This window comes from Acanthochromis polyacanthus, chromosome 19, assembly GCF_021347895.1.
Source record: "Acanthochromis polyacanthus isolate Apoly-LR-REF ecotype Palm Island chromosome 19, KAUST_Apoly_ChrSc, whole genome shotgun sequence".
In the NCBI taxonomy this organism is placed as follows: domain Eukaryota; kingdom Metazoa; phylum Chordata; class Actinopteri; family Pomacentridae; genus Acanthochromis; species Acanthochromis polyacanthus.
In genome coordinates, this window is record NC_067131.1 from 31380608 (window position 1) to 31393194 (window position 12587).

A 12587-nucleotide genomic window follows, 5' to 3' on the forward strand; every position below is an offset into this window, starting at 1 on the left:
TGGTTGATTTGATCCAGAGTCAGTTTTATTTGTCAGAAACCAGCTTCCCTCTGTTCTCTGTGGATTATTTCAGCGTCTGTCCGTCCAGCAGCTTGTTTACTTCAGTCTGTTTACTGGACGATAATTATGTGACGGTTAATTAGCGACAGTCAAAGGCTTCAGATTGGCATCGCTGACGGCCGGAGGAGACTGGAGACGGCAAATAAGTTGAGATAAGATTCAGAGTCAGCGTGGGAGAGAAGCTAACCCCGCTGACCTGAAGATAAATCAGTCTGAAGAAGGTTTAAGTTCTCTAGAAACAAAGAAAAACGTCTAAACATGATTTTCTGTAATAAAACAAAACTTCTTTCTATCCTGGTTCCAATTGATTCTCTAAGATTGAAGCCTCATATCATCGCTGTCAGGACCATGCATCCACTGTGGTGGTCTGACAGTTATTTGTAGGAGATCCATCCAGCATGGTGAAACATCATCTACAGATGATGAGCAGAGAAGAAAGGAAAAGTCTGGAGATAGAAAAACATCTACAGGATGAGGAGATTGTAGGAGCACCAGGAGAAACCAACTGGAGGTTCTGGAAGATGTTTCAGATATGTCTTCCAGAACCTCCAGCTGGTTTCTATCAGGACCTGGATGACTGAGAGCCTCCACAGAAGTCTGAGGAGACAACATTAGGTTTCAGCATGTGTGTGTAAATGTGCTGACTTTAGTTTTCTTCTTCCTGTTTTTTATCTTCAGACGCCTCCAAGCTCCAGAATCCCAGCAGGAAGCAGTCGGTCTCCAGAAGTTTAAAGCATCTTTTTAACTCCTCCAACAAGTTTGTGAAAACACTGAAGAGGTTTGTGCAGAACAACGATGTTCTGGATTTTACTTCTTCACTTCATACAGTTAGAGTTTAAACAGTTACAGTGATCAAGATTTAGAGTAAATAACTGAGTAACTAATATATAAAGTAACTTAGTAAGTAACTAACATTTAGAGTAACTAACAGAGTAACTGTAGAACTCAGATTTAAACTTTAACCTGAATATAATATGAATATATATAAAACCTGTGAGATATTAACGTTTTTTCTTACTGATCTACATCTGCTCCTCCCCTGATGGACTTGTCTGACCTGGTGGACCTTTGGATGTGATGGACCTGTTGGACCATACCGTTGTATCTCCAGGGGGATCTACCTGGCTGCAGTGTTCTACCATAAAGACAGTCTTCTGGTCACAGCTGAAGATCAGATTCCCATTGTGGAGGTTGATGATTCCTACAGCAGCTCTCTGATGCAGGACTTCCTCTGGTTCACCAAGGTACAAATACCTTATGTAGTAGAAATACTTCACCAAGGTACAAATACTTTATGTAGTAGAAATACTTCACCAAGGTACAAATACTTTATGTAGTAGAAATACTTCACCAAGGTACAAATACTTTGTGGTAGAAACACTTCAATAAAATACTACTTTTGTCATTTGTAGACAGATTTAGGACACATTTTTGTCTATAAAGACAAGTTTTGAGTCATTGTAGACAATTTTTTAAACATTTTTGACAAGTTTAAATGAATTTTGAGCAAATATTTGTGTTTTTAAGTCATTTTGAGACATTGTAAAGTGGTTGTGACTAGTTTTGGACAAGTTTTTGTCTTTTAAGTCAAGTTCGGAGGAATTTTTTTACCATTTCTGAGACATTTTTGATAAGTCTAAAATAACTTTGGACAGACCTTTATCCTTTATGGTAGCTTTTGGACTCTTTTTGGAGTTTTGTCTTTAAATCATAGAAAAAGAAAAACTGAATTCCTCTGATTATGGATTTTAGGATTCAGACGGTTTTATTCTAGACACAAACCACTCAAGGATCAGCTGCAAACAGAAGAACTTTATCTTGTTTATTGTTTATTTTGTTGTTTATTGTGTTGTTTGTTGTGTTGTTTATTGTGTTGTTTTTCCTGCAGCTGTCCTGTATGTGGGAGGACGTCCGGTGGCTCAGACAGAGCATGTCCGTGTCCATGTCTTCGTCCTCCACCCTGCAGGCTCGACACAAGATGCTGACGGCAGCCGGACAGCTACAGGTCAGAACCAGAACCAGAAGGCATCTATTAATGTGTTACAGTGTTAAATAATGTTGCAGAATCATTTCAGTCTATTTGTTTGTTATCTGGAACCAAAGACTGAGTTCTGTAAAATAATTTGGCTGAAATTAGAACATTTTTCACAGCTGGAATTTAAAAATGTCTTTTTAGGGATAATTTCCAGAAACATTCAACAATAAAATCAGCCTCAAATGTTGGAAAGTTTTAGCAAGAGGACAACACGAGGCAGCTTCTAAAGATCAGAGAACCTAGGAACCTTCATTAACCTCATGTTCTCCTACAGAACCTCTTAGGAACCTTCATTAACCTCATGTTCTCCTACAGAACCTCTTAGGAACCTTCATTAACCTCATGTTCTCCTACAGAACCTCTTAGGAACCTTCATTAACCTCATGTTCTCCTACAGAACCTCTTAGGAACCTTCATTAACCTCATGTTCTCCTACAGAACCTCTTAGGAACCTTCATTAACCTCATGTTCTCCTACAGACCCTCTTAGGAACCTTCATTAACCTCATGTTCTCCTACAGACCCTCTTAGGAACATTCATTAACCTCATGTTCTCCTACAGAACCTCTTAGGAACCTTCATTAACCTCATGTTCTCCTACAGAACCTCTTAGGAACCTTCATTAACCTCATGTTCTCCTACAGAACCTCTTAGGAACCTTCATTAACCTCATGTTCTCCTACAGAACCTCTTAGGAACATTCATTAACCTCATGTTCTCCTACAGAACCTCTTAGGAACCTTCATTAACCTCATGTTCTCCTACAGAACCTCTTAGGAACCTTCATTAACCTCATGTTCTCCTACAGACCCTCTTAGGAACCTTCATTAACCTCATGTTCTCCTACAGAACCTCTTAGGAACCTTCATTAACCTCATGTTCTCCTACAGAACCTCTTAGGAACCTTCATTAACCTCATGTTCTCCTACAGACCCTCTTAGGAACCTTCATTAACCTCATGTTCTCCTACAGACCCTCTTAGGAACATTCATTAACCTCATGTTCTCCTGTAGAGCCTCTTAGGAACCCACAACCTGGGCCGGGTCCACTACGAGCCCATCAAGGACCGCCATGGGAACGTTCTCCTGGTGACCATCAGAGACACGGAGAGTCAACATTCTCTGTTCAGTGGGAAGTGGATGCAGGTGACCAAACTGCAGAGTCAGAGGAAGAGTCTGTCCACACCTGAGGAGCCATACGCCCTGGACGTCCTCATCATCACCATCCAGGTGGGAGTGGGCTCGTTTTTACCCACCGTGGGCTCGTTTTTACCCACCGTGGGGTTGTTTTTACCCACCGTGGGCTCGTTTTTAACCACCGTGGGCTCGTTTTTAACCACCGTGGGCTCGTTTTTAACCACCGTGGGCTCGTTTTTACCCACCGTAGGCTCGTTTTTACCCACCGTGGGCTCGTTTTTAACCACCGTGGGCTCTTTTTTACCCACCGTGGGCTCGTTTTTAACCACCGTGGGCTCGTTTTTACCCACCGTAGGCTCGTTTTTACGCACTGTGGGCTCACTTGTACCCACCGTGGGCTCGTTTTTACCCACCGTGGCCTCATTATTACCCACCGTGGGCTCATTTTTACCCACCGTGGGGTTGTTTTTACCCACCGTGGGGTTGTTTGTACCCACCGTGGTCTCGTTTGTACCCACCGTGGGCTCGTTTTTACCCACCGTGAGCTCTTTTTTTACCCACCATGGACTCGTTTTTACCCACCGTGAGCTCGTTTTTACCCACTGTGGGCTCATTTGTACCCACCATGAGCTCGTTTTTACCCACCGTGGGCTCGTTTTTACCCACCGTGGGGTAGTTCTGTGTCAGTTTGAATCTTGTTTTGGTTATTTTATCATAGTTTTGTCTCTTTGTGGTCAGTTTTTGTCCTTTTCTTTCTCATTTCTGCTGTTGTGCTCCTCGTTTTCATCGTTTTATAAAAATATTTTCTTAATGTTCTATGATGTCACCGTGTTTGGTTTTGAGCTCGTCAACATAAAACTGGAGGATTTCTTGATGAAGATCTGATATTTACCTACCTGTCTGTACCTGTCGTCCCCCTGCAGGACATTCTGGCCTACCAGCGTCGCAGCACCCACCGCTTGGCTCCGGGACTCTACCTGGGATACCTGAAGCTCAGCAGCTCCGTGGACCAGATCAAGGTCCTGGTGTCCCAACGAACCCCCAACATGCTCTGTCACAGCCGGATCAGGGACAACGCTAACGTGTCCAGGTAGGTTCACCTCACCTGGACGATAGAAGATAGTAAAATACAGGATAAATGTAGCGTTAGAGGGCAAATGTAGCGTTAGAGGGCAAATGTAGCGTTAGAGGGTAAATATAGTGTTAGTGTAAATGTAGCATTAGAGGGTAAATATAGTGTTAGAGGGTAAATGTAGTGTTAGTGTAAATGTAGCATTAGAGGGTAAATATAGTGTTAGAAGGTAAATGTAACGTTGAGGGTAAATGTAGCGTTAGAGGGTAAATGTAGTGTTAGAGGGTAAATGTAGTGTTTGAGGGTAAATGTAGCGTTAGAGGGTAAATGTAGTTTTAGAGGGTAAATGTAGCGTTAGAGGGTAAATGTAGTTTTAGAGGGTAAATGTAGCGTTAGAGGGTAAATGTAGCTTTAGAGGGTAAATGTAGTTTTAGAGGGTAAATGTAGTGTTAGAGGGTAAATGTAGCTTTAGAGGGTAAATGTAGTTTTAGAGGGTAAATGTAGCTTTAGAGGGTAAATGTAGTTTTAGAGGGTAAATGTAGTGTTAGAGGGTAAATGTAGCTTTAGAGAGTAAATGTAGCGTTAGAGGGTAAATGTGGGGTTCCTGTCATTTTCGTTGTTCTTTTGGTCTTTTCCTGTCTTGTTTTGGTCGTTTTGTGTCTTGTTTCTGCTGTTTCTTGTCATAATTTTGTTGTTTTTAAATCTCTTTGGAATAGTTTTGTGTCTTTGTGGTCGTTTTGTGCCCCATTTCTGTTGTTTTGTGTCTTGTTCTTTTCGTTTTCTTTCTATTTTTTGTCATTTTCTGACTTGCTTCTGCTGGTTTGTGTCCCAGCTTTGGGGTGAAATTGTGAAGTAGTTGTTGCTGCTGCTTCTGCTGTCTCGACGTCCAGTGTTGATTTAACAGAGGCGGTATGATGTAAATGCAAAGCCAAACTGGAAATGTTTGATGTCACATGACACAATCTGACCAATAAGAGGTGGTTTCCTAACCTGGGAGTTAAAGAGGACACAGGTGGGCTGAAACGTGAGCTAAACTCAGAGGAATGAAACCGTTCGTATCAACATCTTTCCTCTCTGGGAGGAATGTCAGACAGATTGGAGAGCGTGAAGTGAGAAACTAAAAGACAGAAAAAGAAGTTTGATGGAGAAACTGGAGATGAAGAACGACAGACCGAAGAGAGAAAGAAAAAGAACAGAGAGCTGCTATTGTTCTTCATGGAGAGTTAAAGTTGTAGAAATGTTGTTTATTGGTTTGTTTAATGGTATTCCACAGTTATACTTTACAGATTTTGTTAAATACATCAGTTCTATTTATCATTAACCCTCTGAACGTGTTTTAAACTTTACCGGAATGACATGAAAATTAGACGACTAAATTTGTTCATTTCTTCCTCAGTTCAGTTCTTCTGGTTTCAATCTTCTGGTTTGTTTGTTTTTTTGACTCCTGGACACTATACCTATCGTCAAGCATGGAGGTGGTGGTATCATTATGCTATCACTTGAACTGACTCAAGTCTGATTCAGAGGAAACAATAAAAATGCCTGTAAATTGTTGAATAAACTCCTTTTAAATCCTCGTTGTATTTCTGATGATGTGTTTTGATCAGGGAGGAGTGGGAGTGGATCCAGACGCTGTCGGCTGCAGGTGAGAAGGAACGCAGCGGTGACGACAGCGAGGAGGCGGAGCCCCGAGCAGAAAGCCACGCCCCTTTACTGTACTATGAGCTGCAGACGGCCATCAAGGCGCTGCTGAAGCTCGTCAACCTACCTCTGCACCAGGTAACCACACACCGATAGGTTAATACGTCCTCTAAAAACATGGAGGTGGTCCAGGTGGTCTGGTCCCCCCCGCAGCCAGAAATAATGGATTCATCAATTAGATAGATGGATAGATAGATAGATAGATAGATAGATAGATAGATAGACATGATATCTGGACATGATACTACCGTCAAGCATGGAGGTGGCGATATCATTATACTATCAATTTAACTGACTCAGACTTGTTTCTTCAGGTTCTTGATGGGTTTCAGTCAGGACTTTGAGGAGACCAGTCTAGAACCTTCATTCTAGAACCTTCATTCCAGCCTGATGGAACCATTTCTTCACCACGTCTGATGTGTGTCTAAGCTCATTGTCTGGTTGAAACATCATTGGCTTTTGGCTCAGACGCCTCACCTTTCCTCGTGGAGCATGTCCATTAAACGAGTGATAACATTTATTAAGCTGTGATGCAAACTAGAGACATACAGCTAATTAAAAATACCAAAAAGAACTGGTCACCCCAAGAAGTACCGATGCTGAAAGTTTTGGGTCTGGGTCCATGGACTCATTGTCTGGTTGAAACATCCAACTGTGTCCAAGATCAACCTTCTGCTGATGGTTTTAGGTTTTCCTGAAGAACTTGGAGGTGATTCTCCTTCTTCATTATTCCATTTACTTTGTGCAAAACTCCAGTTCCCCAGAACATGATACTGCCACCTCCATGCTTGGTGGTAAGTTTGGTGTTCTTGGGTTAAAGGCCTCACCTTCAGTTCTTGTTCCATCTGACCTCAGAACTTTCCTCTAGAACCTTTTCTTTGTCCATGTGATGAGTGGAGCTTTAAGGTTCTGCTTCTGGAGACCTTCTGTCTTGGTTCTCTTGGTAAATCGTTGGTTGGAGAGTCTTCTCTGATTCTCTGAGTCCAGCTTACATGAACTGATTCTCTCTATTCGGACTCACTGTGGTGTAGATGTGATTAATAATCACTGTAGGTTTTATTGCCCCTGATGGTGTTCTTTCACTCTTTGACCTCATGAGTGTGAAAAAGATTCTAAATTACGTTCCGTGTGTTGTTTAAAAAGTGTTAAAGTTTATTTCCATTTATTTAAACCCTTTCAGCCTCATTTTGACGAAAGCCGACCTCCGAACGTAAATCTGGTTTTATGAAACTCTCACCTGCTGCTGTTAGAAATGAAAAGGATCCTGTTAAACATGAAACATGACTGAGTGTTGTTACTGTGGAGTTTTACGGGTCTAGGTTTGGTTCATTCACCAGGAACTGTGTGTGTGTTTTGTGTTGTGTGTTTTGTGTTGTGTGTGTGTGTGTGTGTGTGTGTGTGTTCAGGCCCGTCACTTCCGCCTCTACAGTCAGGAGGTTGTTGAACTCGGTCACGGCGTCTCGTTCCTGCTGCTGCTGCCGGCGGCCGACGATGTTTGCTCCGCCCCCGGACAGTCCAACCCCTACAGCCCGCTGTCAGGATTCCTCCACCTCCCACTGCAGATGTTCGAACTCGGTAACAAAAAAACGCTCACACTGAAGCACACCTCATACACAGAGTTAGAACCAGGACTCAGACCTGCTGCTGAGGAACACCATGATGCTGCCTCCACCATGCTTCACATCATGATGCTGCCTCCACCATGCTTCACATCATGATGCTGCCTCCACTGTGCTTCACACCATGATGCTGCCTCCACCATGCTTCACATCATGATGCTGCCTCCACCATGCTTCACGTCATGATGCTGCCTCCACCGTGCTTCACACCATGATGCTGCCTCCACCATGCTTCACATCATGATGCTGCCTCCACCATGCTTCACACCATGATGCTGCCTCCACCATGCTTCACATCATGATGCTGCCTCCACCATGCTTCACGTCATGATGCTGCCTCCACCATGCTTCACATCATGATGCTGCCTCCACCATGCTTCACGTCATGATGCTGCCTCCACCGTGCTTCACGTCATGATGCTGCCTCCACCATGCTTCACATCATGATGCTGCCTCCACCGTGCTTCACGTCATGATGCTGCCTCCACCGTGCTTCACATCATGATGCTGCCTCCACCGTGCTTCACATCATGATGCTGCCTCCACCATGCTTCACGTCATGATGCTGCCTCCACCGTGCTTCACGTCATGATGCTGCCTCCACCATGCTTCACGTCATGATGCTGCCTCCACCGTGCTTCACATCATGATGCTGCCTCCACCGTGCTTCTCAGTGGGGATGGTGTGTCTGTGGTGTTCAGTGTTTGGTGTCCATCAAACATATCATCTAGTCTGATGGACATAAAGCTCCATCCTGGTCTCCTCAGACCAAAGAACCTTCTTCCAGGTGTCTTCAGAGTCTCCACATGTCTTCTAGTGAACTCTAGTCCAGATTTAATTGGAGCTTTTTCCATCAGAGTCTTTCTCTTTGTCTCCATGAAGCTTTGACTGGTGAATAACAGACAACAGTTGTTGGATGAACAGTCTGAAGATGGAACTCCTTCAGAGGAGTCATAGGAGTCTTGGTGGCCTCCCTCTCTAGTCTCTTGGACCAGACATTCATCTAACTGCATCAGAGATCTATATAGTTGTTGACTGATTCACCTGCACACGTCTAATTCATAAAATCTGTGTTTAAAGTTAGTAAATATCGTCGTTTTAATGCTGTTTACAGATGTACTCTCTGTACTGACCCCACACACAAACACTCCTCTCCATGTTTTTTCTTGTTGGCTGTTTTCACATCTTCTTGGAGCGTCCAGACTTTGTGTTCTCACGTCCAGAAGTTGTTTCCCTCCATGGTGTTCCTGTGATGATCAGAGAACGTGAGGACGACTCAGAGTGTGTTAACGGAGCTTTCTGTTATAATTCAGTTGCTGGGTCTCTGAATTGTCCAACAGCAGACAGCAAACACCCTGCAGCTGTAGAAACATCTTGTTTTCAGTCTGACTGAAGCATAAATTACCCTCCAGGAACAGACATTTATCAAACTTATAGTGCAGATCTGCATCCAGGTTACTGTCTGTCTGACCTGATCACAAACATATTCATCCACCGGTTTGTTTTCAGGTGTGGCTAATGTTCAAAATTAGCTAAGATTTTTCCAAATCGATAAACTTGTCAATGCTCAAAATGTCTCCAGATGACGTGGGCCTGTTCAGAATAACACAAAACTATTTATTGGCATACATTTGTCCAACTCAAAACCTGTTCACAATTACTCATATGTATCCAAAAAATGTTAAAATATGTCCAAAAGGGTTTAAAAATGACCAAAAAGGGTTTAATACTTGTCTACAAGTACTCAAACTGTCCAAAATGACTAAGATGTTTGAAACTGCTCCCAAAAAATGACCAGAAAGACTTAAACTTGTTCAAAATTACTCAAAACTTTCCAAAATCCCCGTAAACCTCCTACATGGCAAACAATTGCAAAAGCTGACAGAAATAACCCAGAAGTGATCCTATTTGTCTCAGAAATTGTCTAAACTGACCTTAAACTCGGCCAAAATGAAATTGTTTAAAACTGTTTAAATGTGTTCAAAATGACTCAAAAATCATCAAAAATGACAGAAATTTGCCCAAAATGACTTTCAAATTGTCCTAAATGTCTCAGAATCCGTCTAAAAGAACTTGAAACTTGTGTGAAATGACAAAAAGTTTCCAAACCTGTCAAATCATCCAAAATAACTCAGTTTGTCCCAAATGATTTAAAACGTTTGCTTGAAAAGGGCCCAAAATAGCTGCGAACAGGTAAAAAATGACAAACAGTTGTTCCAAAATGGCTCAAAAATTAGCCTAAATGTCTCAGAAATGACTTGCCATTGGTCAACTATTACTTGAACTGCTCACTGTTGTCCAAAGTAACTTAAAACCTGTCCAAACATTCTGTGCAAAATAAACTGAAACCTGTCCAAACTGACGTGAAACTCGTCCAGAATAACTGAAATTATCCAAAGTAAGTCCAAAATGACTGAAATGACCAATGAAATGTGGCCAAATGACACAAACATTAAATGTCTCAGCAATTGTCCTAAAAAATTGAAACTTGTCCAAAACTGCTCAAAATACGTCCAGAACGACTGACAACTGCTCTGAAAATACTCAGATTTGTTCAAAATGACTCCAATGGTCTGAAATGATTTAAAGGAAACAGGAAGTGAGTGGAACAATATTTATCAGACTTCCTCAGAGATGTGTTTACCTGCAGACGGACTCACCTGGTTAATAGAAAGTCTTTAGAGTTGTTGGACAAAAGGTCTTCCAGAAGCTACCAGAGAAGTCCAGTTGGTTTCTCCTGATGCTCCTACGACTACCACACTGAGAATCTACAGACAGTCTTTAGGATCTCCAGAGTAGGTCTTAAGGTCGGTTCTCGGTGTTGATCTCGGTGTTTCTTCTCTTCTTCAGTCCACTTCTGCAGCTACAAGGAGAAGTTCATCAGCCTGTACTGTCGTCTCTCCTCTGTCCTGGACCTGGACGCCCTGATTACCCAGCAGGCCTTGAGGGAGGCCATCACCGACGGAGAGGTGACCACGGCCAAGCAGAGACACCAGCTGATCCTGGACTACATCCAGGTGAGACGCACCTGCACAGCTTCACCTCAGCACACACACAAACCTGTCTAAAGACGTTTTCTGGTGAAGAAAATCACCAAACTGACGATATTTATCAGCCAGAACCCGGTGTGTTCGCTCTGCCCTCATCATGAGTAGAAGATGTTCCTCCATGCTGGATGGATCTCCAACAATCTGCTCCTCTGTTCACTGTTTCTGAGCCATGCTGACTTTATTTAGTCATCATTTTGGACAACTTTTGTCATTTCAGACAAGTTTCAACTTTGTTTAGGACGGTTTAAGTCATTTTAGACCATTTCTGAGACGTTTGAGATCATTTCTGAGTAAATTCTGAGCAAATTTCTGTCATTTTGGGTGATATTTAAGTAACTTTAGATACATTCTGAGTAGTTTTGACAAATTTCAAGTTTGTTTTAGACAACTGCAGAGACATTTAAGACAATCTTAGACATTTGGCCAGATTTCTGTCATTTCTGACATTTTTGAATAATTTCTGACAAATTTAGAGTAATTTTTGTGCAGTTTTTGTATTTTGGGATAATTTGAGTCATTTACATTCAGTCTTTTTTGTCTTTTTTGGGGGGTTTTTGTGTCTTTTTTCATATTTTGTCCCAATGAGGTCACTTCTGGTTTCTTTTTGGTCATTTTTGTCTGTTTGTGGTCATAGTTTGCACATTTTGCAGCTTATTTGTCTTGTTTTTGTCATTTTTGTCACATTTTGATCATTTGTTGTTGTCTCCTCTCTGCTCTGTGGAAACTTTTTGTAGAATTTGTAAAAAAAAAAAAAAAAACCTGTAGAATAAAATGATTTTGATGAAATATCCCAATTTTCCTGATAGAACTTTGTCACAGATGATGCATTCAAGGACAGTCTGAAACTTGAATATCTGATAACTGTGTGTGTGTGTGTGTGTGTGTGTGTGTGTGTGTGTGTGTGTGTGTGTGTGTGTGTGTGTGTGTGTGTGTGTGTGTGTGTGTGTGTGTGTGTGTTCCACAGTCTGACATACACTGATGTTTGTATCTTTTGAGGACTTTCATTAAACCTGAACCCTCCAAAGCTCTGAGGACACACAACAAACACACACACACACACACACACACACACACACACACACACACACACACACACACACACACACACACACACACACACACACAGACTGACAGCTGGATGACTCGACTGGAAAGAATGTCGACAGCCTGAGAGGAAAACATGGAGATTCCTGCTCAGAGACACACAACAGAGATATGTGAATAATTTTTTGACGTAAAAACACTTTAGATAATAAAAAGCACATTTCTGGAAAAAGAGGACATTTTGGATGGGGACATGACAGACATCTCTGACATGCAGAGACACTTTGGAGATATTAGGATAATTATCAAAAGTGGAGATATTCTTACTCACTGTTGAGATCGGTGGACCATCTGGAGATATGAGGACAAAAATACAGATCTAAAAAAAGCAGAGACATTTCTGGAAAAGGGCATTTTGGATGAGGAAATGACATCACAGACACTTTAGAGATATGAGGTCATTTCTGAAAAATGCAGTTTTTTTCAAATATCAAGAATACTTCTGGAAGAGATGAACATTTAAATAGCAAAATGACGCTTTATTGGGTGTGAAGATACTTTTGAGATGCCAGACAACTTTTCATGTTTGTGGAAAAGGGACGTTTTGGACACTCTAAAAATACAGCTTTGAAATAAAAGAATGATGGTCAAAATTGCAGATATTTATGCAGCTAACACATGTATTTGTGTAAAATGTGGCCCTTCTGGACAGACTTCATGAGGACCGACCAGCATGTCCTCTCCATGATGTCTTCAGACTGAATCCGTCCACACAGACACACAAACCTCCACGTCCTCTGATCGTGGTATTTTTTCCCCTGACACTTGTCCTCGCTTCAGTTTGTGGTCGTTTTTTCCAAACTTTAAAATC

The 12587-nt window shown here is 41.9% G+C and overlaps 1 protein-coding gene across 1 annotated transcript in view; it reads left to right on the forward strand.

The window, feature by feature from the left end:
- The window catches only part of ankfn1 (ankyrin repeat and fibronectin type III domain containing 1), a 123178-nt gene that overhangs the window by 101797 nt on the left and 8794 nt on the right, over positions 1–12587 (forward strand). The window contains exons 15-22 of the mRNA XM_051939134.1: positions 739–838; positions 1172–1304; positions 1949–2065; positions 3108–3323; positions 4154–4320; positions 5910–6081; positions 7410–7578; positions 10473–10639. Coding sequence (XP_051795094.1) covers positions 739–838; positions 1172–1304; positions 1949–2065; positions 3108–3323; positions 4154–4320; positions 5910–6081; positions 7410–7578; positions 10473–10639 — 1241 coding nt within the window. The remainder of the gene's footprint in view (positions 1–738; positions 839–1171; positions 1305–1948; positions 2066–3107; positions 3324–4153; positions 4321–5909; positions 6082–7409; positions 7579–10472; positions 10640–12587) is intronic.